The 27,751-nt window shown below is 35.8% G+C and overlaps 1 protein-coding gene across 1 annotated transcript in view; it reads left to right on the top strand.

Annotated features, from left to right (window-relative positions):
* The window catches only part of ACY1 (aminoacylase 1), a 1,669,107-nt gene that overhangs the window by 440,383 nt on the left and 1,200,973 nt on the right, over positions 1-27,751 (top strand). Inside the window, exon 3 of the mRNA XM_044078190.1 lies at positions 8,749-8,813. Coding sequence (XP_043934125.1) covers positions 8,749-8,813 — 65 coding nt within the window. The remainder of the gene's footprint in view (positions 1-8,748; positions 8,814-27,751) is intronic.

Here is a 27,751-nt window from a genome sequence, read left to right as displayed (position 1 = left end):
GCTTTCTCATTGCCAGGTTTGGAGCATGCACTCAATGTGCCCTTTCAGTTAACAAATCCTGATGTGGAATACCAGTCCAGTTGCTTATTTCTACTTTCATAAAATTAATACAGTCTTTTCCTTCCAGTTTCTTAGGTACAGCAGAAGATCTCAGGTTTTCTCTGTGTGATTTGTTTTCTAAATCTGCCATTTTTTGAAACCACTCTTCTTGAGAAGTCTCTTACTCAGCCAGCCTTTTCTTCATTTCAGCCTCTGATTTTTGCAGTTTTATCAGTTCATCTGAATAGTTAGTTTAACACTTCTATTTTTCAGCTTTTTATTGTTTGAGTAAGTATATCCCTTCAGTGTTTCATTAATTTTAATCACTTCTGATAAATTTAATTTATTTTTTCCTATAAATTACTTGTACCACATCTATAGCTTGATCTGATTTTTTTGCTGGATAGCTGCAAGATTCTTCACAGCTAGTTTTTTTCTTTACTAGTTGGTTTTCTTTTAGGTTATCTATATTTGTTCTTTACTGGCATCCAGGCAGTGTACTTACTAGTCACTAACTGAATTTTATTCAAACTGTCAGAATTACTAGCTCATATTTCTCAGTTTCTTTTTTCACATTGCGAGAGCTAAAATTAAGTTGATGGTGAATTTGCAGATGTTTTGGAAGTCTGTCAACTATAGTACTACTGTTGAGAATGTGAAGTATATTAATGCAAACTGAAACATTTTCTTTTGAAGACAGATGAACATTAATCAAAATGATACTGTCCCCAACAATTCTTTATGTAACTACTCCATTAAGTTATGATGAGGATCAAATAAAGGAATGTAATAATGTTTTAGTAAATTTTGTTGTGTCATAATAGACTTAGAATTTCTTTCAATCATCATATTAGGTTATGGAATCAGGGAAAGATTGTATTTCTAGAAATAGATAAAAAATACTGTTTAACCTCTGTATTCAAGCCCTCATGCGTTGGTTGAACTAGACCTCCACTGCTAAGTGAAACTTTGCATGAGATAATTTGAAAAATTTTCATGAAAATTTTAAATAATAAGATATACTAATAACAACAGGTACTGTCGTACAAAGATCCGAACTAGCGAAACGGTTAAAACAAAGGATTTATTGTAGCGCTTTTCATTAGCTTAATAAGCTAACTTTTCAGAAACAGAATCACAAATGCAATGTTCAAATAAATAACATTCCATACATCATGTGCTACTAATCAAACAAAACCCGCCACTTACATTTAAAGGTATCTACTTCATAAAATCAAAAACATACAAAAGTCTATTACCTAAATAACTATAACTACTAAAAGCAAGATCTAGGAACCTATATTTGAACACATCAGAAGTAAAAATTATGCTAAATAAAATATGCACAATACCTAAAAATTATAGTAATAAAAGTATGTGCTCTACATTGTAAAAAACATATATATAAATATAAATGAATATCAACATCAGCGTTTCAAACTTTTCAATTTTAACACACTGCTAATAGAACAAGTGTCATTGAGCCCTGGAAAATTATAAGCATAAAGCTTAATCTGCCATGCTTATAATTTAACTTTGCCGAGGCGCTGGAGATAAGAAAACCAGTTTTTGCACATTTTGTTATTGTGAATTTTTGTCTTTCAAGTGGATTAAATTCTTCAAGGGTTGCTGCGGAGTCTTTTTCTGTGGTATAAGAACAATTTTCTGTTGTGTCTGCAGTGGTTTTAAATTCATGGCCAGTGACTCCTTTGCAGCATTACCCAGGATGTTCAGAGAGACTGCTATGGACAGTACACAAAAATCGATCGATAGCTTTTTTATTGCTTCAAATGGTACAGGTGGTTCTGCGAATATGGGTGCTGTACAAGGAAGGGATGAAGTACAAAATGGTGAAGTAGCATCTGTGATATATAATAAATGGCAGCAGGATCGGAAGTTGTGGCAACAAAATCCTTTTTCACGTATTGGTAAGAAAATGGAGACAATGATTGCACCTGAAGTTCGTGACTTATATGCACAAATAGAAAAATTGTTATTTAAAGAGACTTCAGTATTTTTAAATTTGCAAAGTTTACAGTGCTATGAGGAGTTAGACATTACTCCGAGAGGATTGCGGAGTGTAAAAAACCCGTCTACCCCATTTGACCTTACTAGCTCTGATGACAAACAGTTCCATGACAGATGGTTAGCAGCCGCTCATCGGTGTAGTAAAGAATGGGTCCGAATACTTATAGAAAGAGATATACTGAAGAAACATAAGTTAAGGGAAGAGATAAAAACAATGTGTACTGAAATTTCTTATAAGATCAGACATGATGAACTTCAACAGTTCTTATCCAAAACGAATGAACAATTAATTGTGTATGAGTCTGAACTCATAGACCGAAAGAAAAGTAAGTTACATAGAGATCTTCGGGACTATGAAAATAAGAGGGCGTTTCTACTGTCGACCAATCCTAAAGCACGACGACAACGGGTGCATTTTGAACGTAGAGAGAATGAAGCGGAAGCAGAAGGAATGGCGTGCACATCAGCAGAAAGCGGTCTGTCGCATACAGAGGGGGAAACAGATAGTGAAGAGTTTCCAGTACTCCCCAAACCGGGGAACAACAAGGGACTGAATTCTTTTCAGGACAACCGTTTCGGTCGGAAACGGAGTTGGAATGGACAAGGATATAACAAGGAAGGTTATGGAAAGCAGCGTTCGAACAAAAAGGGTAAATGGGACAGACAATGGGACTAAAATTACTTGTGTTAATGACACTTCATCAAATTGTGAGTATGTGATAAATTTATCTGGTTGCAACTTATCGCAATGTGCCCTGAATGTTTTAAATAGAGGGCTAAAATTTGTACCCACAGTTAATCCGAGGGTACATATGTTAAAGGCTGATATATTTCATTTTAGTCGAAAATTATATTTAATGGATTTGTTTCACTGTAAGAATGATGAATCTACTACAGGTTATTGTGGGGTTGGTAATGATGTTTTGGTTAAAAATACGGATGAAGAATTTTTTTCTTGTAATTCAGAACCAGACATGAATCAACATAATGAGTTTGATACTAGCACCATTAAAATTGTTAGTGTCTTTATGCCACCGTAAAGTAATGAGAACATCAGATATTTTCAAAAGTCATTAACCCACAATGTGGAAGTAGAATTTGAAAAATTCCAACGAAATAAAAAAAGGATAGAGTATAATCTCTCTAAAGCAGAATGGGAATGTTTGAATGTTCTGAGTCGAGACAATAACATAATATTCAAACCTTCTGATAAAGGAGGGAAATTGGTGATTTTAAATGTGGTTCAGTATTTAGATATGTGTTATGCACATTTGAAAAATGAGGAAGTGTATGAAAAAGTGGGGCTACATGATTATTTAGAAGCTCAAAAGAATTATGAGTATGTCATTGATAAAGGTTATAGATTACAGTATTTTTCTTATAAAGATATAAAAGAGAAGTTTAATATTAATGCCCCTAGAATGCCTTGCTTTTACTGCATACCGAAAATACATAAGAATATTTTTCCTCCACCAGGACGCCCGATAGTTTCAGCTACAAATGGTTTCTTGGAAAACATCTCAAAATTTTTGCATATATATTTAATGCCAGTTGTATGTAAGTTACCGTCTTATATTAAGGATGTCTTTGATCTGATAACTAAAGTTAAGGACATATGCTGGCAGGATAATATGCATTTTGTAGTAATTGATGTGGTTAGTTTGTACACTAATATAAAGCATGAAGATGGAAAGGCAGCTATTAAGTATTTTATGGGTGATACGGATGCAGTTAAATACATATTAGAATTATTTGATATATGTTTGAATAACAACATATTTGAATTTAATGGCTCTATATATAAGCAGAAGCAGGGTACAGCGATGGGGGCGGCCTTCGCCCCCAGTTATGCAAATACATTTATGGGGTATTTTGAGAACAAATATATATACACTAACTCTTTTTTTAAAAAAATATGTGTATAGATACTACCGTTTCATTGACGATTTGTTGTTCATTTGTATAGATGGACAAAAAGAAGTGCAAAAGTTTTTGAAGGAAATACAGATTAATAGCATGGGTATAAAGTTTGATGGACTCCAAAATGGGCAGATAGTGCAATATTTGGATGTCTCACTAATAGGACACAAGGATAAAGTGTTAGAATATCAAATTCATAGAAAATTTCAAGGAGTGGGTTCTGTATTGCATGGCACAAGTCATCATCCAGCACATATTATCAAAGCAATTCCGTATACTGAGTTTAATAGGGTGAACAGATTGTGTAGTAACCCTATAATTAAAGAAGAGGAATACACACAAAGTTATAATAAATTTAAACTGAGAGGGTATGAGGAATATAATCTTAGAGAAAGTTTAAGAAAGGTTAAAAATCAAGGTAAATATAATAAAGGGGGAACATGGAATACACCCCAGGAGTCAAAAGATGTTGTATACTTTGTGTCTACCTTCTCTATATTAACAGAATATATTAAGGAACATGTGACATGTAGTTGGAATTTATTAAAAAGGGAAGTGGACTATTTGTTTGATAAAAATATTAGTTTCTCATATAAAAGGGGTAGAAATATCCAAGATTTTTTGGTGCATAGCCGGTTTAAAATGGCAAATATGGTGATGTATACACAAGTTGTTCAACAGGGAACTAAAAGATGTGGTAAATGTACCATTTGTAGGTTTATTGTACAACAATTTGATGAGATTAATGGTATTCCTTTTATTATTAGGGGAACTTACAACTGCAATTCAGTAGCAGTAGTTTATGGAATTGAATGCCCATGCAAAAAGTTTTATGTGGGAGAGACTAAAAGAACATTAGCCTGTAGAATTAAAGAGCATGTCAGAGACATTACAAATAATAAGGAAACTAGTCCCTTGGCTGCTCATTTTCATAGTCATCATGAAGGAAGAAATGAGGGCCTTAGGGTCACAGTGTTGGATAGCATTGAAAATACAAAATATTTGAATGATAAATGTATAAAACAAATATTAAGGAAAAAAGAATTGTATTTTATATTAAAATTCAATACACTCAAACCAAATGGATTGAATTATGACTGTTCATGGAAAAGTTTACTTTAATGGCTGTAATTTTTTTAAAAAAAGTTAGTTTTTTATACTTTAATATTTTTTAACTCAGTTTTTGTCTTAATTGAATAATTGATTGTATCTGACTTGGGAGGGGTTTTGAATTATTATATATAGAGTCCTGAATGTTAGTATAAGGAATCTTTTACTCTGTAAAGGCTATTTTGCCGAGGCGCTAGAGATAAGAAAACCAGTTTTTGCACATTTTGTTATTGTGAATTTTTGTCTTTCAAGTGGATTAAATTCTTCAAGGGTTGCTGCGGAGTCTTTTTTCTGTGGTATAAGAATAATTTTCTGGTGTGTCTGCAGTGGTTTTGAATTATATCAAAACTTAACAATATCATATGAAATGAAGTGGGGGGGCTGCGCCCCCCACACCCCCGATGTGGGGGGCTGTGCCCCCCACACCCCCCAACTATATATTCTAACTCCAGGGTCGCACTACAGTGGGGAAGGGGGCATATTCCATTTTCTTGCTAATAATACTTGTCAGTCAAATGAACTGTCAGTGAAATGAAGTGTCAGTCAAATGAAATTTCAGTGAAATGGGGTCAGTGAAATGAAAGTCAGTGAATTGGAAGTTAGGTGAAATGAAGTAGACCCATATATATATATATATATATATATATATATATATATATATATATCTATAAATGTGTGTGTGGGGTCTATATCAGTTCACTAAAATGGCTGAAGTTCGAACACCATATGTTCTTACTTCGAACCACGAAGTGCAAAAACATCGAAGTCTTAGAACAGTGATTTTTTTTTCCCAGGGAAAAAAATCACTGTTCCAAGAAACACACACATAACACAAGCACACCAAATAAACAGCAATCCACACACATACACTTAAAATCCTACATCTAACCCTACACTAAACTGTACATAACACTGTCTACCCACTTACCTTAACCCAAACCCTAACCCTAAGGTCCTTCACTTTCGCACACTCACCTGACCTGCGCCCTAACCCTAACCCTAACTCACCTATCCCGCCCTAACCCTAAAGTCTGTCACTATCGCACACCCACCTCACCCATGCCCTAACCCTAGCTCACCCAACCTGCGCCCTAATGTCCACACAATCGCACACTTACCTGAATCTGACCCATAACTTTCCACCACAGTCTTGAAAATCGCGAAACCACAGAAACGGCCCACCAAATTCTTTCCCTGGGAAAGAATTTGGTGTTCTGCGGCTTCATGATAATCAGTGTTCGAACTTCACAGTTCGAACATATGGTGTTCTATTGTCAGCCGTTTCGACGGACTGATATAGACCCTATGTGTGTGTGTGTGTGTGTGTGTGTGTGTGTATGTATGTGTGTATGTATATATACATATAATTAGTTTATAAAGTCTTTTAGCTGTACTGTATTAAATTTTATATGGTACTAGTTTCCATCATAAATATACATTAAAAAGTCTTCATTTTGGAATATTTTGTAGAGTCAAGACATTTATGTGCATATTGGTCAGATTTCCAAGAAGATGCACAATGTATTCTCTGTTTTATGTAGTGTTTATAAAGCTAATATACTCTTATATCATCTTTTCCTGTCCTTCTGTAATTGAGGTTGCAGCTCAGTTGTTCCTCACTGTTGTATCTCAGTTTACTCTGATATTTCTCCCCCTCTTTTACATTCAGAGTTGGTGTCTGAGTACAGTCGTCGTTACTAATCTTCATACTCACCACTCATCAGCCATTTATCTTATAAAACTTAGGATGGTTCTTCTGTCCACATCCATTAATAACTCTGTCTCATATTATATTTTCAGCTTCTGTCTTCAGTCACACCTTTCTATAAAATCTTCAGTAGTACATTTACCTCACTTGAGGACAAACATTCTTTTTCACTTCACTCCCCCATTCTGCTGTTTGATGGGAACTGGTTTAGCAGTTCGGTTCTAGCCATGTAACATCCATGATGTAACAAAGCAATGGTAGATCTTTATTCCTTGCTAAGTACCTCCAAACCTCTCCAAACACATCAAAAGCTTGTTCTGCTTTCTTCTTCTTCAGTTTACCATTCCTGCTGTCAGTTGAGTCTTGACATTTTGTGGTGTGAAATTTCAAATCTGAATGTTTTAGTAATCATCCCCCACATTACAGTGACTTGGAGGTTAGAGAATTTGTGGCCGCACAGAGAAAATAGGATGGATATGTTTGGGTGCCCCCCCCAGTGAATTGCCAAAAAATTATTATGGATGTTCTTTTAGTTTTAGTGTCGGTCTTAAATTTCAGTGTTTTGAAGTTCCATATTTTGAATTTTTGAACCTCATTTTTACACCTGAAGGTTGTTTTGGCTGTGAACTGTCTTACTCTGTTGACTGCAACCCTGTCCTTTTTTGTGTAGCAAACCTTTTCTCCAGACTACCATATTATTTTTTCCTTCTCTTTCTCTTTTACCTTCTAGGGTCCTCCTCATTCTTTCTGGCCAACTTATTAACTAAGGATTATTCTGGCTGACCTTTTACTTTTTAGGAAGTGATGACACCATTGAACATCTGTTGTCTTGCTGTGCTCTATAGTTCTTCACCACTTGTGCTGGAACTGCCTAGATAATTTTGTAAGTTGATAGCATGGTATTAGTCCTTTGTTTTGGATAGCATTGACAACAAAAACAATTTCAGATTGCCAGCAGATAGATTCCCACACCACTACCAATAAAGTCAGGATCTGTCATTCATTTCCAGTCCCTGCAAGCATTCTCCATATTCATTTCTTACTGGAATGCTGTTCTTCACTGATAGTTCAGAGAACTAGTCTTGTGTTAATTTTAAGTTGCAGTTTTACCATTTTGCTCCTTTTAGCTGTGCATTTCATTAGTTGTAAACTCCTTTGTACTAGAAGCATGCAACAGCTCAGAACATTTATCTCTCCATATTTCATTGCGTAATATTTACCCATGTATGTCCTTTCCATACTTCTGTCATAATCTGAACTTTATTATTTATTTAATCTGCCCAGTCTTCATTACAGTTTCAGCAGATCAGTAAGCCCAACATCTGTTGTGCTTTATTATTTTTACGTTACTTTTTTATTTTAACTTTTCCATTGCCACTATCATTACTCTTTGTTGTTGTCCAGCAGGAAATATTGAGCCTCTTTGTATCTTTATTTGCTTTCCGCAACTCTCTCTTTAATAATTTGATCTTCTCTGCTGAAATTGTTACTGTAGCCATGCTTTGTAGCCTTTTATTCTTCTGCTTTTCTTGTAGCAGGACATTATTTTAGTTATTTCTCAAACAACCCTTTGTGCTTCTTTCTTTGTATTAAATTCATTCCTTCTTCACCTTTCCCTAACATATTCTTACATTTTAGGATAGACCTTGCTATTAAATCTCACAGCATCACACTAGAAGTTCTACACACACACATATTATATTGCCATCATTGGATGCCTAATTGAACAACTTTGTATGACAAAACTGATGCCTCTAAGATGGTAATCTGTTTACTGCATTATTGCTGTAGACATGTTTGTATTTTATTTTAAAAATAATTCTAGATGGATTTGTGATGTTTGGGGATTTACGGAGGCATTCTTGTTGCATCAGTTTAATTTCAGCAGCTGTTGTTTTTTAAAGTAAATTGATATTCTTAACTAAGTGATTTCTTATTTCTAGATGCCGCTCTGACATTTCTGGAGCGTGAGGCAGGAAAACTCGGATTGGCTTGCAAGAAGGTGGAGGTAAACAGAAACTTGCCCCTCATTTGTTTTTTATTTTTATAATCAAATGCTACATATTGTGAACATGTAATAGGTTGTAGATGCTCTGAAATGGGTCAAATAAGCTAGTCACACACTTTCCTGACATTAGAGAAGTACATAACAGCTTTTATTTATGCACTTTTTAATGCTTTTATGCTCTAGTTTTACACTAGAACAAACACAGCAGCCACCACGGGTTAGAGCTGGAAAGATTTAACAGCTTGAAGGCCATCATGTATGAGTTCTGTGCCTCTTTGTGTTTTTCAAATTTGTGTTTTTAGCTTGTATATTTGTTTTTTTGCAGTTTTCTGTTGACATACTTTGTCTACTGTGTGCTTGTGTTTGCTTTATGTATGCCATTATTGCAACATAACCACTCAACTCAACCTGATAACAGGTGCAGTTTAGTTCTGTTCAGATTATGTTTATCAGTATGTGTTTGAATCTGCCATTCCATTATCTCTGATGAAACTATTATGTAAGATGTATGTAGTTCAGACTGTCCTGTTAATCCTGATTTTTGTATTTCAGTACAACTGCAGCTGATCTTTGGGAAGGGTTCTAGAGTTAATTTTCTTTTATTTCCTTTTTGTATGTTGAGATGTTTTAATGATAAACTGTTGGTCATATAAAGAAATGAGACATAACACCAAACGTACGTTGCAAGAGACCCTAAACAGAGTTATTTAGTATTTAACTTTAAAAGTCCAATTCAGCAGAAACCTTCTTCAGTCTAAGTGAGAGATGCCAGATCTGAGGGATAGAGGTGGATAACCCACATTGTCTGTTATTGATTTGGAGGCATTGCATTTAGAAAATGCTGGATGAATTTTAACCATGGTGAAAGCTTAGAGTTGACAACAACTTCCAGGTCTGTTTTAGGTGGACAGTTTAGCATGAGTAAATGGCAGTACTATGGATTTCATTATTTGAAAAATGGGAAGCGTATTACTCTAATGTTGTGTAGATTATTATGATGGTCTTGATGTCAAAAGATGTGGACCCAAATGAAAATTGAAAACACTCAGTTCTTTTGAAGATACTTTGTCTTTCTTAGAGTAGTATAAAGAATAATGTGTGTAGTCATTTCATTCCATGTTCCAGTGAGATGGTATGAAAATGTGGGTATATCAGGATATTAAGATTTGCCAAGGGTACCTGCTTTCCCTGACTTTCAAGATGGCTGCACACTAACAGCTTAATTTCAGCTCTCCTATTGTAAAAATAGGAAAGTCAGAAAAGACAGCAAGTGAATTAGTCTGTTTGGATAAATTTTACTAAATGGCTAGCCATTTACTAAAATTTATCCAAACAAGCTATCCAATTCTACCATTTTTGAAATATCTCCTCTTGAACAGTCGTATACTCAGCCAGCTTTTTTTTTCATTTCAACCATTGATTTTTGCAGTTTTATCAGCTCATCTGAATATCTGTTTAAAGCTTCTTCCATTTTCCCTGCCTTTTATTATTTCAGTTAATATACTCCTTCAGTGTTTCATTTCTTTTAATCAGCTCTGAGCACATTTGACCTATTTTTCCTCTACATTACTGGAAGTCATGTCTTGTATCAAAGCTGCATCTTGAACTGCTTTTTGCTGAACGGCAACAAGATTCTTCCTAGCCAGTGTTTTCTCCTCATTTCTGTGACTGATATTCTTTCAAGTTCTCATACTTTTTTTTTTTTTTTTTTTTTGCTGACATCTAGGCAAATGAAGCTTTAAACAGATATTCAGATGAGCTGATAAAACTGCAAAAATCAATGGTTGAAATGAAAAAAAAAGCTGGCTGAGTATAAGACTGCCCAAGAGGAGATATTTCAAAAATGGTAGAATTGGAGGATAGAGGACATAGGGAAAACCTGAGATTTTTTGCTGTACCAGAGAAACTGGAAGGAACAATCTGTATTTTTTGTCTTTTCGGCTTTTCCCAGTTAGGGGTCACTACAGCGGAACTCCGGTCTGCTAATGATTGGCAGTAGATTTTTATGGTGCCAAGTTGCCAGACCGACGCCCATTCACGCATGTCTTTTGGAGGCCACTCGACTGCAGGGAGGACATGCAGACTCTACACAGAAGGCACTCCAGCCGAGAATCGAACAGGAGAACCTCTTGCTGTGAGGCAACAACGCTACTTCTGTACCACCACGATATCAAGGAACAAGGAACAGTCTGTATTAATTTTATGAAAGCACGAATAAGCAACTGAACTGGTATTCCACAGCCGGAGTTTTTAATTGAAAGGGCATATTATGAGTATGCTTCAAACTTGGACATAAGAAAGCAGCTCAGGCCTTTAATAGTAAAGGTGCAATCCTAAAAGCAGAATGATTTGGTTCTGACAAAACTGTGACAGAAGGACAGCATACTAAAAGTGGGAAACAGTAAAGCGTTTGTGGAAAATGATTACTTCACTGTACACAAGGCAGAAGAGGAGTACATTTATTTCAGCAATCAGAGATTGTCCAAAAGCAGGTGTGAGACTCAAGTTTGCTGTATCCAACTATTTTCAGAATATTTTTTTTCCTGGTGGGTCAAAATCATTTTTTGATGCCGAACATGCCAAGGAGGAAATACAAAAGTTTGTCCAACAAAAGTGAGCTGTCAAACAGAAGGGAATTCTGTTTCTTATTCTTATGAAAATAAAGCACATAGAGAGACTATGCCAGTGATACATTTTCCTATGTTCCAAATGGAAATGCCTGAGAGACAGAAAAAAGCACAAAAGTTGACTAGTAAAACCAGGAGTACTTTGGAAATGAACTAGAGACTGGAGTTGGGATATAGAGATCAACAGGAAGAAAACCAGCAACTCTGAAATTGATGAATAAATGTGGGATTACAAATTATTAATTACATTTCTGAAATGTGATGGAACAAGAAAACCTGGACATATTGGACTTTTTTGACTTTGTTGTCCTTGTAGGGGACTGTAAAGCATATGCCCTACTTCAGGTCAGCAATGTTTGGAAGAGTATTTAGGAGAGGGGAAGAGTTAACCATAAGTAAAACAAAGTTTTGTTCTTAGCAGTGTTTTTATAATACATGACATACACTGCATGCTATTAAGTAAAGCGTTTTTAGTTATTTTTGTGTGAATAGGCATACGAAAGTAAACAGGTGCCCCTATTTTTTCCTTCTCTCTTTTTTTTCTTGTTTACTTTTAAGAAATGTAAGCTCTGCATTGTAAAAAGAGAAGAAAGCCTGGACAAAATAGCATGATATAAGAAAAACTAATATGCTTTTTCATACTTTTGCATAGGGCAATGGCTCGATTAAGGCCCTTGGCTTGATTTAATAACACATTTTAAGGGGAAGCAAATAAATAAAACAACAGTGAATACAATGAAAAGCTTTCCTCTAGCACATAAATTTTCACAGAGCAATGTGGAAGGTTTCTGGTGAAGAGCAGCTATGTATCCTCTTCTCAGGTTTCTGTAGAGACAGTCTGATAAAGTGCAATAAAAACAGACCATTTCTTTCTTTCAGTAGCTAGGAGATAATATTTTCTGAAAGCATTCAAGGTGTTTTCTACATATGAGATTGAACAAAGATAAAACAAAAACAGACAGCAATTAGTGCAAGTAAAAACGGACAGCAATTAGTGCAAGTAGAAGCTCAGGCCATGTACCATGCATCTTAGTATGTATAAGCTTCATTATAGGTTAATTCAAGCTTGTGAGGGTAGCTGTCAGTCTGGGACAGTTGATCCTATTAGGAGGGTTTAACTTCATTATCTGAAGATGTACATAGTTATGTGTGTTAATATTAAGTTAATAGGTTCTGAGGGTGTGTTTGTTTTCTTGTTTGAAGGTTTTCAGTAAAATAAAATGTCTTGTAATTTGTGACATAGTTTCAAATGGGTATGGCAAACAACTGTATAAAAGATCAACCTGCCAACGTTAGTGTACGTATGTAACATAGAAGCTGAAACTAGACATTTAAAAAAGTTGTTAGCCATCACCGGCGGAAATAATAACTTCTTGTTATAATGACACTTTTCATATTATCTTTAAATGTGAATGGTCTCACAGATATATGCAAAAATGAAAGAGTAATGAACTCTATGAGCATATAAATTTGATTAAAAAATGATTTTGGGTTAGTTATTCAGCAGAATAACTGTGAAAGAAAAAGGGGACTACTTAAATTGATTGTAAGAGGAGTTTCAGTAGTGATAGAAGAAGAAAAAGATAATACTTGTAGATTTGTAGTAGTAAGATGGTACTGGAAAGGGAGGAGGATTATGCTGGCATATGTTTGTATTCCACCTAAACTTGCTACAGTAGAGCTTAAGAAATTTCTGGGAGAAATAATCAGCTTTCAGCATGGCGTATTACATATAGGTGGGGACTGGAATTTGATTTGCAACAGTGAGGGTGTATTGGCGGGGGGGCTAGAAGGGAAAATATAATAGAAGAGGATATTTTTTTTGAAGAAATTTATGAACGTATTTTGTATAGAAGATGTGAAGTCAGTAGGAGGAGTTTGGAGAGAATTTACACATTATTCCTCAAGGTACAAAAAATGAGCTAGGCTAGACAGAAGTTATATTTCATAGGAGCGTGTGCATTTAATTGAAAGCTTTGATACACATCCAATAACTATTTCAGATCACATGCCAACAATAACTAAAATAAAAATGCAGAGTAGTGAAGTAAAAATGAGACACTGATGCTTCCCTTCTGCCTGTTAAAAAGAAAGGAATTTAAGGAATGGGTAGTGGAAATTATTTGGGAGTTATTAGAGACGGCAGAAATCTTTCTGAAAATGTAGCTGGGAAACAGGACAAAATTGAAGTGGAATTTAAAAATAGGGTTAAAATAAAAGAAAATGAGATGTGGTTAAGAAGTAACAAGAGTTATGTAGAGGGACTGTCGAAGGTTAATGTATTGCAGAATAGGAGGAATCTAACAGAAGAAGAAGAGGTACATTTACAAAGTACGAAAGAGAAAATAAGGGACTGCCTCAATAATATGCATGAGTTTAGAAAGATTGCTGTTAAGCCACTGTTTTTCGATAATAACTCCAGAGCACAAAAACGTTTAGCACAACAGCTCTGGCAGCAGAAAGTAGAAAGGGTTGTTGTCAAGCTTAGGGAGACTATAACAAGGAAAATGACCAGATATCTTGTAGAGATATTAGAAATATTTCAGAAAATTATGAAAATGTATATAAGGCAGAGAAATGTGGAACTCAATAAAAACTACAAATGGAAATGTTTAGGAAGAATTCATGTGCCAGTGTTAGAGGAAGACAAGGCTCAGTTACTAACAGGATAGGAGGGGATGAGACAAAATGGTTATGTATAACCAATCTGTAGGAAAGTCCCCAAAAATACATGGTATTCTTGTGGACATTTGGAAGCTAGGAGAAAGAAAGTTATAAAGATCTGGAAGATTTTGTTTAACAGTATTTTAAAAAGATAAAAAGCACCAACATCCTTGAAGAATGCATTGGTGGCTGTAGTACATAAAGATGGTAAAGACCTGTCAGATTCAGCTTCATATAGGCCCATTTGGATTCTAAACCATGATTATAAAGTGTTTAAATGTCTGTAATGGCTAAAAGCTTGGCAGAGGTGATGGCAAAATTGATAGATATGGATCACTGTGGTTTTGTGGAGGGAAGGCGGAGGCAGAATGTAAGAAAATACCACTGTTGTTGGTGGGTCTTGATGCAGAAAAAGCATTTGACAGAGTAAGCTGGGATTATGTGTGTAGGACAATGGAAGCATTTGTATTCCCTGATAAAATTATAATGCTGATTAGTAGGATATATGAAGGATTGGAGACGAAAATTAAAGTGTGTGTGTGTGTGTGTGTGTTGTGGCGGGGGGGGGGGTCCTGTTTAATAAGTCCTGTTTAAGCGGAGGAACCAAGCAGGGATGTCCTATTTTCCCTTTGGTATCTGTGTTATATTTAGAACTATTGCCAAAGAAAATAAGGGACTCAGAAGTTCAAGAATATAATTGGTATGGTAATCAAGAAAAGTTGGCTTTATTTGCAGATGGTATTATTTTATACTTGATAAAACCAGAAACAAGACATTTCAGCGTTGTGGAACATTTTGAGATAGCTTCCATGTCTTTTTAAGTTATAAAATGAATGAAGATAAAACAAAGGCAGTGGCTGTAAACTATGTATCCACATACTAATTGGTTCAGCAATACCCACATTTATGAGGACATGATAAAATGAAGTACATAGAAGTATGATTAAAAAGGAGTCTGCTGTGGTAGCTAATAGTACATGGGAAGATACTAAATGAAAACTGGCAAACTGAAAGCTCAGTTTTATGGATATGGATAGCAAGAAACAAGCAGTTAAATTGTTTTTAGTCCCTTTAGTTTAAACACAAGTCAGGCATATTTTTATCAACCAGAGGAGAAGTTGGCGATTGCAGTTAATAAAGAATAAAGAGAGGATTTTATCTGGGGGGGGGAGCAACAGTCAAGTGAAGGTGGTTTGAGATTGCCTGATTTAAAGTGGTATTTCAGAGCTGCACAGGTAAAGTTTTTATACATAGCACAAGAAGAAAGCTATTATTTTAAGTGGAAAGGGATAATGGTGAAACAGGGAGGAAGCTCAAGAAATAAACAGGGACTGGGGGGTTTGTTTGCAGATTGTTAAGGAGAGTAACAATAACAATAACTGTACAGAATGTTATATTCATAAAGTAGGAGCACAAGTATGGAGAAAGGAGATTTTGCCAGTTGGGAGGACTACAATTAGGTGTGCAGAGAATAGGTAAAAGGAAATTGGGATTTACTGGGAAAAAAATTGGCAAAGGAACCAAGGTACTGGGAGCAAATAATTAGAGAAGGAAAGGTAATAGAATGGGAAGAGGTCAGCAATTCATTTATACTGCAGGCTAGAGATTGCCTTCCCTATCAAGGATTGATATCAGAGTGTCGGTAAAGAGAAAGAATTAGGAGATTCTAAGTGAAAGACCAACACTGGTAGAGTTTTAGTAGAATATAGAACAGCTGCCTTTTAAAAAATTGATAATTAGTAGGGCATATAAAATATTGCATGATAACTATAGGAATCAGTCAGAGGGGAGTTAGAAGGGACTGGGAAGAGAGATTGGATAAGTAATTCACAAAGAAACAAGGGGCTACATGTATGTCGCCCAAATATACAATAAAGTCTAGAAGATTTAGAATCTTTGCTTGGAAGTATTTCCATAGGTATTTTATACCCCAAACAACTACAGTGCTTTGATGTATTTTTCCTCAGGTAGCTTGCAAGTAAATGCTGGAAGTGTGATGGGGAAGAAAAGTGGTAATTGGTAAAATGTATTTTGGGAGTGTAATAAGGTGGCAGACTTTAAAATTTCCCCACAGACTACACTAACAGAAATACTGGGTGAGCAAATTGGTGTAATTAAGGAAGTGATTTTTTTAGCTATGATTATAGAATTAAGAATTGTCTAGATGTAGTAAAGGGCTTGCTGGGTTTAATTCTAGTAGCTGCAAAAGAAACAATTATTCAAAAATGGAAATCAAAGTCTAAACCAGCTATATTAGAAATGGTGAATGGAGTAACAAGAATAAAACAACTTGAAGTGAAGTAGGAGCAAATTACATAGAAAAATGGGAATTGTGGGAACAACACATGCAAAGTAATATTTTGAACTTTGAGTAGAATTAAAAGGGTTCCTGTTGCTTACCTGAAGAAAAATGGAATAAGTGCTACCTAAATTCTAACTCTGAATTCACTGAAGAAGCACAGAGGTTTGCATACTGATCCTTAAGTGTTGGATCAATTTAATGATCTTAGCATGGATTTTTTTGAAAGCCAATGTCATTAACATTTTTGTATACCAATTTAAGTATGCTACCAGCTTTTAGAAATCCCAGTACATGTGTTCTGAGCTGTGGCAGAATTCTTTTTTTCTGTCTGTGGAAGAGGGTTAAATACAGTAGTTGGTGTGTTGTTGATGTTATACAACAGTTGTCAAAGTTGTGGTCAAGTACTCAACATCTGTGTTATACAGTTTTTTAAGAAGTTGTCTGCTCTGCTGTTAGGTTCTAGATAGAGAAAACAAGAGCTCTTTCTGAAATAGCGTACACAATTTAATTTCATAGTTCTAGCACTCTTTCTGTGTTCAAAAGAGAGTGAACAACATTGTTAATTTGTTTAGAATATTAAAATATAAAATTCCACACTTGTGGATGCTGCTTTTGGTAGTTTTTCAGTGTACTTCCATTACAAAATATATGTTTTGGTTTGGAGGGTGTTAAGTAGAGTACTGTCCTCAATTGTATTGCTTTGATGTATTTTGTAAGGCATTTTGTTGTTTGAATGACTAATCTGATAATTAGGCTGAAACCCAAAAATACCTTGTGTATGATGAAAAACTCTGTAAATAGCTTTACATGGTATGCAGTTGTCTGTGATTTGACCCACTAAATGGGGAGATGTTTGAGCCATATGTAAATATATTAATCCGTGGGCATGACCTGTGGAAATAATGTCCTTGGCTCACTGTCATACAAGGATTCTTTCATAGTGCAGGGATTCATAGACAACTGTGCTGTACAAGATCCATGCAGAGCAGTGCCAGAACAATGTATCTGCAAAGCTAGTAGCTGAATTGCAGGTATTGTCTCCAGTGTGGGAGTCTAAGCTCAGATTTGATCCAGATGAGTACTGTTGTGCAGTGTGTTTGTGAAAATGTGTGGTAGTAGATCTTTGTGTGCATGTCCATGTGTGTGTGTGTGTGTGTGTGTGTGTGTGTGTGTGCATGCGTGCGTGTGTGCGCGCGTGTGTGTGTGTGTGTGTGTGTGTGTGTGTGTGTGTGTGTGTGTGTGTGTGTGTGTGTCTGTATGTACAGATGTGTGTTTGTATGTGCAAGCCTAGTTCCATCCCTGATCTCTAATGGGAACTTCAGGCCGTCACAGAACTGGTTGGGACCCCATACCCATAGTCACAGCTTCAGTCAGAGAAGTACTCTGGATTGTACAGCATAATATCAAAGCACCAGGCAGACAGCTGTCAGAATAGATTCCATAAGATGCAGTTTAAAAGCTGTTTTGGCAGCTGGCAGAATAACAGTAAAATTATGGCACATGACAGTCAGTTTAACAGTTGCCTCAGCAGGTGTCATGCCACAGTCTGACAGCTGTCAAAAATACCTTTCAAACTACAATTAGAGCAGGTGCATTTAAAAATAAAAAACTGTTATGGTTTTTTGTGCGCGTGTGTGTGTGTGTGTGTGTGTGTGTGTGTGTGTGTGTGTGTGTGTGTGTGTGCGTGTGTGCGTGTGCGTGTGCGTGTGCGTGTGTGTGTGTGTGTGTGTGTGTGTATACCAGTTAGTACCCCGACCCAAAGTTGCGACTGCAGTTAGAGGAGAGTGGTTGCTAGTACAGACTGTTTTGTTATCATTTTGATTCATAGAATCATTTTGATTCATAGATATGCAAGTGACGTTTTAATTAGAGTCAGCACTGTGTATTGCTTGCACATCTATGAATTTCTTTTTTGCTCAGCAGCAGCACAAATTGGTTTATTTGAGCATTATGAGTTATGTTACTGTGTGGCTTTCTATGAATTATACCCATGGAGTCCTGCTTAGTGACTAGAGTTTATGGCATTTTATATTCCTGCAATCTCCAGGTTGACTATTTATTTTCTTCAAATTTTGTTGTTTGGGATGCCTAGATCTTGTGACAGTAGTCCTGTCACTATGATTTGATGTAATATCTGCTGTCAAAAGCAGAAACTGTGATATGATACAGTGGATTAGGACTGATTGGTTTCTTTGCATCCAATGTTAGAATCTGAATTGGTATTTTAGGACTTAATTTGGAATGTTCTGTTACCCATATACTTAAAGGAATCATTTTAACTTTGTCAGAGAAGAGCTGGTTAGTTGTAAAAGCATAATGGTATTGTCTTATATTTATAGGGACACTATAAGGTGAAGTATTTAGGAGTATGGATTAAAAAGGCTTCTGTTATGGCAGCCAATGATATGTGGGAAGAGACTAAACAAAGATAATCAAGAGCTTCCAGCTTCTCAGTTTTTATGAATATGAATAGTATGATACAGCCAGTGAAGATGTTTTAGTTCCTTTAGTTTTATATAGAAGTCAGACATGTTTATCAACCAGAGGAGAAGTTGTGGATGATAATTAAGTGTTGATGGAATGTATCCATATGGGGAAGAAAGCAAGAGTTAAGTGGGATTAGTTGATTCTTTCCAAAGAAAAGTAATTTAGGATTACCTGATTTGAAAAGATATGTTCATATATATAACTCAAGCAGAAAGTTATAGATAAAAGTGGAAAGGAATGGAGATGAAATGAGGGTGAGTTAAGAAATAAGGAGATGATATGATTTTCATTGCAGACCCATAAGGAGAATAACAGCAACCACACAGAATATTGTATTTATAAGGTAGTAGAAAGTATTATACAATCTCAGCCAGCACTGGAATGGAGAAAGGTTTTACCAATATGGATGAGTGTAGGTTAGGGTATATATATATATATATATATATATATATATATATATATATATATATATATATAGAAAATAGGCAAAAGAGAGATGACACTTTTATGAAAATTAGTAAAGGAACCAAGGTATTTGGAGCAAATAATTGGGGAAAGGTAACAGAGTGGAATGGGGCCACTGACTGCAGGTTAGAGACTGCATTTCATACCAGGGATTCATAAGAGAGTATAGGCAAAGAGAAAGGGATAGGAGAGTGCTAAGTTTAAGACCACCTCTGGTTGAGTTTTTAGTTGAGTCTAGAACAGAAGCTGTTGTTAAAAAAGGACAGTTAGTAGGGCATATAAAATATTGCATGATAACTATAAGAATCAGTCAGAAGAGGTTAGAAAATATTGGGAAGAAAAATTGGGAAAGTAATTTACAAAGGAGCAGTGGGAAGACATATTCCCAAGTATACAGCAAAGTTCAAAATGTTTAACATTTTGTATAGAAGTTACAGTACTATTGGATAATATATGGATTGTATAGGTAATTTTAAACACCAAGAAAAATTCAAAGAATTTTTCTTCTGATAGGTAGCAATTGCCGGAGGTGTGATGGTAAAGAGAGGGATAATTGGGAACATATTTTTGAAAATGTAATGGGCTGTCAGGTTTGAAATATTCTCTATAGAGTACTTTGTCAGAAATGATGAGGAACAGATGATTGTAAGTAAAAAAATGCTTATTTTGAACTGGGCTGTAGGATCTGAATTATTTGGCTGCTAAAATAGTAATTATTAGAAAATCACAATCAAAATCTAAACCACAGTAACTAAAATATTAAATAGTCTAAATGAGACGAAAGAACTGGAGGTTGGATCTTTAGAAAACTACATAAAAATAAAAGGGATTTATGGGAACAATACATTCAGCACAATGTTCTGGAAGAGGAGTGAAATTTAAGGGAAGGCAAGAATTGAGCAATGTATGCAATATTGGAGTGAATGAAAATTGTTAAAAAGAAAACATGTATCTTGCATGAAAACAGTAATGGAAATACATTCTTTCTGTGTTATCTTTATCACTTTTTAAAAGTATCATGTTAAATAAAAATGTTTAAAAATAAAAGTTGTGCCTGTTATACATCTACCACACAGAATACCTATCGTTCTGAGAGAAAAAAAAAACAAATGCTTAAGCATATGGAACAACTGGTAGTGATTGTCAGCCAGACTGAGCTTACTGAGAGGTGACAGCATTATAACTATTGTGAGCAAAGACAGAATGTGTACAGTCCCATAACATCTAACAAATGGATTGTAAGGTGTGACGCTCATGCCCTGGCCCAGCAATCAAGGAGTCTCAGTCCTCACCGCTAACACCAGAGGGGGCGTCTCATATATAAGGAAAGGATAACAAATACTTTCCCTTAAGAGCACATAGAGATCACAGTCAGCCCACGGCTGGTCGCTTCCTTGCTCCCCAGGTCCCCAATAAGACTCCCCACTAGCACAGTTATAGGGTCCAGATCTCAGCCTAGCTGGCAAGCTAAAACCTCCAGTACCCTCTCTGTCCAACCAGTGCTTCGTGTCCCTGCCCAAGTAGCTGACACACACACACTCTTAGAGATAGGTATTTATACAACTTCACAGATACTCCTGGGAAAGGCTGACACAGATTCTCCAGCTATGCCCCTATACCCAGACTATAAGGTAGTAATTACTGCTACCACCAGCTAATAATTATCAGCTACCCAAAGGCCCTTAAAAGGGCATCCAATTATTACTGTGCAATATTATTATCCAGTAGTAGTGTAACATAAGCAATCAAGGCTTATTGGAAGGGCTTAGTCCAGGATCACTTATAAGCATGCAATGTACTCTAGAGCTTAATTTATCTCTACATAAACCAGCCACAGTTTAAAAGGTTTTAAAAATATTTAATAATAAATACTAAAAACACAAGACAATACAACTACATCACAGTGCTATTCAAGAGTTCAGAGATCACACAGAAACTTAAAATAATTCAGTAGTACAGTTGTGACATAACAGAAAAACACCTAGTCTAATCTTTATAGTCCTAGCTATTTCTACAAGAAAACACACTTCTAAGATAACTTACTTAAGACAACAGGCAGTGCTGAGTTAGATGTCCAAGATCAAAATGCTTAATAATCTCTGGTTCTCACTGTTTAAATTGAAACTGCAGTTGTGCTAAACATTACATCATCTTTTACACCTTCCTGGTTCCCAGGCCACACAGAAACTGCATTTACATTCTTTTACACTTAGAGCAATAAAGGACATTCCACATGTAAATTCTGGTCTTTAACTTTAGCTTTAAAACAATAGAAAGAATGTGCTAGCTCAGACAGACTGATTTTGAGCTCTACAGATCAAAGGATAGATTTGAAATCATTTTAAATTCAAAGAAAGATTTGAAATGCTTGACTTAGTTTTCCTTACAGCAGATGGCAATGTTGCTACAGTCTTGAAGTTCAGTATTTTACAGTATTTTTCTTTCATTTAAGAAACAAAGTTACAAAGTTAAGTTACAAAGACATGCATGTGGAGCCTTTCTCCCTGGGCCTCCTCTGAAAATTGGCTTCGTTCCAAGTCGGACTTTCCCGATTAACAAATGTTAAATAAATAAAAAAATTAAAAAAAAAAACAAGCCTGTATTTTACATTTATATTTACAAATGCCAGAATTATGTATCAGATTCTGTTTGGCTAGGCTGGCAGCCTTCACGCATCTTCCCCAATCTTCACATGAGGGAACACCATTCTACATGGATCTTCTTGTAGCTAATGGGCTACAGTGAGATGCAGACAAGGAATGTGCTATGTATATTTATAATGTTCAGCAAGCAAACCCTTATTAGTGCAGTTTTTGGGGATAGTTCATACCTCAGGTTTCTGATATAACAGTACCTCTAAGGAAGCTACTTTACAAGGACACAATTTGGGATTAGATTTTTTGGATAAAACCTATAATTTTGACATGGTAAGCAGGCTACTGGCTAACACACTGTCATTTAATATTTTGATATATTACATACAGTGCTTCCCTTAGGTACAAGTCGAAACAGGCTAGGAGCAGAATTACTGTAAGAGGCAAATATATTGCTTATGCATCAAGAAGTTTGACAGATCTACAAACTAGATGTGTATAAACTGAGAAAGGAATACTAGCTGTAGTCTGTCAGAAATTCCATTAGTGTTGTTTGGGAAACATATTACAGTACAAAATCATTGATAGGTTTTATATTGTGCCTTTAGAAAGGCTTTGTTTAATGTACCTGCGGTATTGCAAAGAGTATTGTTTACACTTTAGAAATATGATGTAGCTGTACAAGCTAGGAAGCTTCCTGGACAAACGCAAGGAAGATTTACTCGAAGAAGATCTGGACGTTCTGTAGATTATGATACAAATTCTAACAGTGCTAGAGAATAACCATCATGACTCAAGGTTTACTGTTTAAAGGTTTTGTACAAATGTCCATTCACGGGAGTGATGGATCTTTTTACACTCTTCACAGCAAGCAGCTGCTGTTTGTAGTTGTATTGCAACTGTAGTTTCACTTTAGACAGCTTAATAAGCTACAAGAAAAAAAAGGCTTTTGTTTTATTTTTTTAAAGAGATGCAACCGCATTGCAGACAAACTGAATACCCAGCACTTTGTGTGATACCTGTGGATGAGGATTAGTGGTTCCATGAAGGAGCTTGTGCCATCAGCATTCTGTGGAAATAGATAAAGACATTTTTTTCAGACTGTGTCAGCTAAAAAATTAAACAGTTTTTATTTCAGACACTTCCAGTTGTTCATGTCTTTTTAAACAAGGTATTCATATATATGTGTGTGTATGTATGTATGTATATGTATATATATATATATATATATATATATATATATATGTATACACACGCGTGCGCGCACACACACACACACACGCACACACACACACACCATGTTAAGGTTGAAATTATGAGTAAGTAAAACTTCAGTGCTTGGCATGTTTAAAATAATTTAGTAAATAAAATGAACATACGTGTGGGAGAGCATACCCTTGAAAATATGCCTCCCCGAACAAAATAATTCATAATCTTTTATAGGAATCTTCAACAAAGTAACACACTTTATCAAACATAGTATTGCTAGTCATCCAGTAGAAAAATGCTATCTAATGCAGTTTATAATACAGTTCATTATTCAAATATTTTACTAAATATCTAATGAAAATATATCACAGTTTAATTATAGATTTATTTTGTTCTTGTTTATAACATTTTGCTGAGTATGGAAATAGTTTCTTCTACCATGTGAAAATGTGATGAAGAATATTGCCTCAGGCACAGGAAATAAAATAATGACATTGTATGAAACATTGTATTCTATCATGTGACATATTAGAAAGATTGCTGTCTCAGGTGCAAGAAGTAATACAACAATCTGTATCCTTCCATGTTTGTACCCATGGTGCTGTGACACATGCACTAACTTTCTGAATACACATGCAGTTTCATTTTAACTCCTTACAATCCCCCGTTTGATGCTGAGAAAACATCACATACATGTCATTGAATATGTTGTCCTACATCTTCCCAAAACCTTTGAAAACTAAGTTCTCGTCTTCACTTTCTTTTTTACTTTCATCTTTATCCATAAATGATACTTTTTTCAAAATAATCAATATGTAAATCGTGAAACAATGCTCCTGATTTATATGCAATGAGTTTAGTTATTAAAGTTTTACATAAAAATAAAAGCAAAAACAGAATTATAATGCTAATGGCAATAAGCATAATAAATTTTAATAAACTACTTCCCCATCCTGAAAACAAATTAGTTTACCAAGTCCAGTTTGAACTGTCTGCTTCTTTTGTCTCTGACCATTTAGGCATGCACATTATCAGGAGTAAACGAACAGCATTCCTTGTGCACAAGTAAGAAATCAAGTGCCATTTGATTTTGAAGTACCACAGCACACATGGCATTATGTTCTAAAGTGATCAGGTTAATAGTCTCAAAGGTAGAATTACTTAACACTTATTTTAACTTATAACGTTTTCTTAGTTCCCATATTCACTTTACAGTTCCATAAGCAGGTAATATGCCAGCTCCAGAAATAACATCATCACCAAGGTCCATGTGAGAAAGTCCTATAAAAGCTACTTGCTCTAAATCATGATGATAAATCCATGACACATGTACTTTTCCAAATGGATTTTTTACAGTCTGAATATCTCATACATTATGAATTTTACCACTAGGCAGGGCATCTGTATGTCATATAGCTGGAAGAACCCTTCCAACATAGCAGCACCTGACCAGTTTGCTGTTAGCCTGGGATATGTTTGATCACCGCAAATAAAATAAAAAGTCTTTCAGGATCACCATACCTTTTACTGCACTTCTGTTATACATTCCTGAGTAATATTACATTTGCCATGTTCACCTTCTCCAGTATAACAAGTATGACCCTTGACAGTTACTTAAAGTCTAAGTGCAGCCATTGTGTTAAATGTTGGGACATTATATCATGAAGCATCACCTAATATTAATGATGAGAAAGCTGTTTCAGTTCCAGTTTCACTTATTGACACTGGAAATAATGATATTCCTCCATCATAAGCAGTGGGCATATGGGGCACATACCCAACAATTACTAACATTTAAAGTCTTAGCATATGTGTTCATAGTGGCATGAAGTGAGTTAAAATTTGGATTTTTGTTTAAAGTTTACTTTTCTGTCAAGAAACTGAGCAGTACTTGCAGTTTCTGCAGGGATCAGAAACTATAGTAGAAGAATTAAAATAATGATTACCGTCATCATGGCATCAATTAGGCATTGATGACAAATTGATCGAGGTTGCAGTGAATTCAATTACAGGTTTGCTTTGCGATAAATAGTTTGCTTCTGCACTCCAAACAAATTCCAAAAAGGTTGTTGTTTCGAATTAGATTCCATGAGCGGTACTGGGTCACCTGACTCAGGGAAAATTTCCTCTACTGATGTTTTCAAGGTATTAGTCACTGGTTCTATCCTCTAGTTCTCCTTCTGGTATGAGAGGAAACTGGCTGTTCATCAGACAGGGTTGCATAGGGTGGGTCGAAAGGTATTGGTCAGTTTTCTTCATTTGGCACTGCTTTTCAGCCATGTGAAATGTGAATCCATGTTGGAGATCCTTCAAGTCAGACTGCTGTTGCTGTAACCAAGAGTACAAGGAATGGGCCTTTCCACCATGGCTGGAGTGTATGTCATCTCGAGAAGGAATGAAGAAGCACCCAGTCTCCTGGTTGGGCATTATGTTTTGCATCAGGATCAGGCTGAGATGAACAGAAATTACCTGCAAATGAAAATACTTTAGAATATAAACAAGTTGTTTACAATAGGTAAATATTGTTTCATCAGCTACTTGCAGATCAAGATTTGCAGGTACGGGTGTAGCCGGCATCCTCATGGGACGTCCCATGAGGATTTCATGAGGGGAAAACTTTCTTGGTGTACTAATAGAACTGCAAATAGAAAATAAGACTAAAGGCAATGCATCTGGCCATTTTAGTCCTGTTTCTGCAGTGGAGCTTCGCCAATCTAGTTTTCAGAGTTTGGTTCATTCTTTCTACTATGCCTGAACCCTGTTGTCTGTGAGAATAATGATATTGAATACATACATTTAAGATTTTACAAAGTTGTTGAATAATCTGACTAGTAAAATGAGTACCTCTATCTGACTGAATACAGCATGGTACCCTAAAATGAGGTATAAAGTAATGCAAAAGCTTCTTCGCCACAGCAGTGACATCATTTTTGATGCATGGGTATGCTTCTACCCACCCAGAAAAACCATCAGTCCAAACTAATGCATATTTAAACCTTGCATACAATGGTAGCTCTATGAAATCACACAGGATACAGTAAATATGTCCCCACAGCTTTTTAATATGCTGCATGGAACAGTTACAGATTTAGAAATATTAAACTTCAAACAAATGTTACTTGTCTGTACAAGATGCTGCACAACCTCAGAAACATAAGGTGCATACCAATCTGTTAGAATGTGTTTTATGAAAGCGTTTTTTTTTACAGATGGGAGGGCAAATGATGGGCCCATGCCAGATGAGGTAAAGTAGTTCATGATGCTACTAACCTTCCACCTGGATGGAAACAAAGTGAGTCCAGGGGAACAACAGCAGCCATCACGAATCCACCTTACCCTTTCAGAGTTGTCAGCATGGTTTTGAAAAGACAGTACTTCTTGAAAAGTTACAGGTACACATTCAACTTGAAAAGGCTCCAAGAAAGAAGCCTCGACAGGATTTTATAAAGCAGCCTGTTTTGCCGCTGTATCAGCAAATGCATTTCCTGCTGTTACAAATGAATCATCTGATGCATGAGCAACACATTTAGCAACAGCCATTTCCCTTGGGAGAAGCAAAGCTTTTAACAGTTCAGTTATAAACACTGCATTTTTGGTTTTGGTACCCGTAGATGTAAAAAAAAACCCTTTCTCTCCACAACATACCAAAATTGTGCACCACACTACAGGCATACCTAGAGTCACTGTATACAGTAACAGTCTTTCCCTGTGCTAATTTACAAGCCTCTGTTAGTTCTGCTAGCTCAGCTATTTGAGCTGAAACATTTTTGCAGTTGTCCAGTCAGTAACACTTGATTAGTACTGCAGACTGCAAATGCAGCTGTCAGTAGACCATCTTCCTTTCTGATGTGTGACCCATTGAAGACCAAAATTAATTCAGGGTTTTGCAGAGGAGTATCCTGAAGATCAGGTCTAGGAGGAAACACATGTTAACAATAAAAACACAATCATAAGGTTCACTCTCATCAGCAATAGGTACAAGTGAAGCTGGATTTAAAGGAGTGAATATAATAATTTGCAGAGAGGGATTATTAAGTATAGCTAGCTCATATCTGGAAAACCTAGAAGCGGAAAGATACTGTGTTGTAGTCCTTAACAATAAAGTTAACAGCATGTAGAACTGCAACAAAAGTATCATGACCTAAAGTAAGTGCTGCTGCTGCCATGTCTACTAATTGAGCAGTTGCAGCTATAGCTGTCAGACAAGTGGAAAGTACGGCTGCCACTGGATCAAGATTAAGGTTTGTACTCTAATAAGCAACTGGTCTAAGGCCATCATTTCTGTTCTGTGCTAATAATTCTAATGCTACCTTATTAAGTTCACAACAGAAAAGAAAGAAAACCTTTAAATATTCTGGCAATCCTAATGCTGGAGGATTTTAAAGAAGTGATATTAACTGTATAAAAGCTTGTTCTTGGCATCAGTGCCAGGGAAGGGGCTCGGGTGCATCCTTTTTTGATACTTCTAATAGAGGTTTAATTGTTTCACCATAGGTTGATGTCCAGTGTCTGCAATAGCCAGTTAGACCAAGAAATGCCCTAAGCTGTTTTAAAGTAGTAGGTGTGGGTGCCATATGAATAGTTGTGATA

This window comes from Protopterus annectens, chromosome 7.part0, assembly GCF_019279795.1.
Source record: "Protopterus annectens isolate FY-2018-M chromosome 7.part0, PAN1.0, whole genome shotgun sequence".
NCBI lineage: Eukaryota > Metazoa > Chordata > Ceratodontiformes > Protopteridae > Protopterus > Protopterus annectens.
This window is presented reverse-complemented; position numbering and strand designations above follow the sequence as displayed.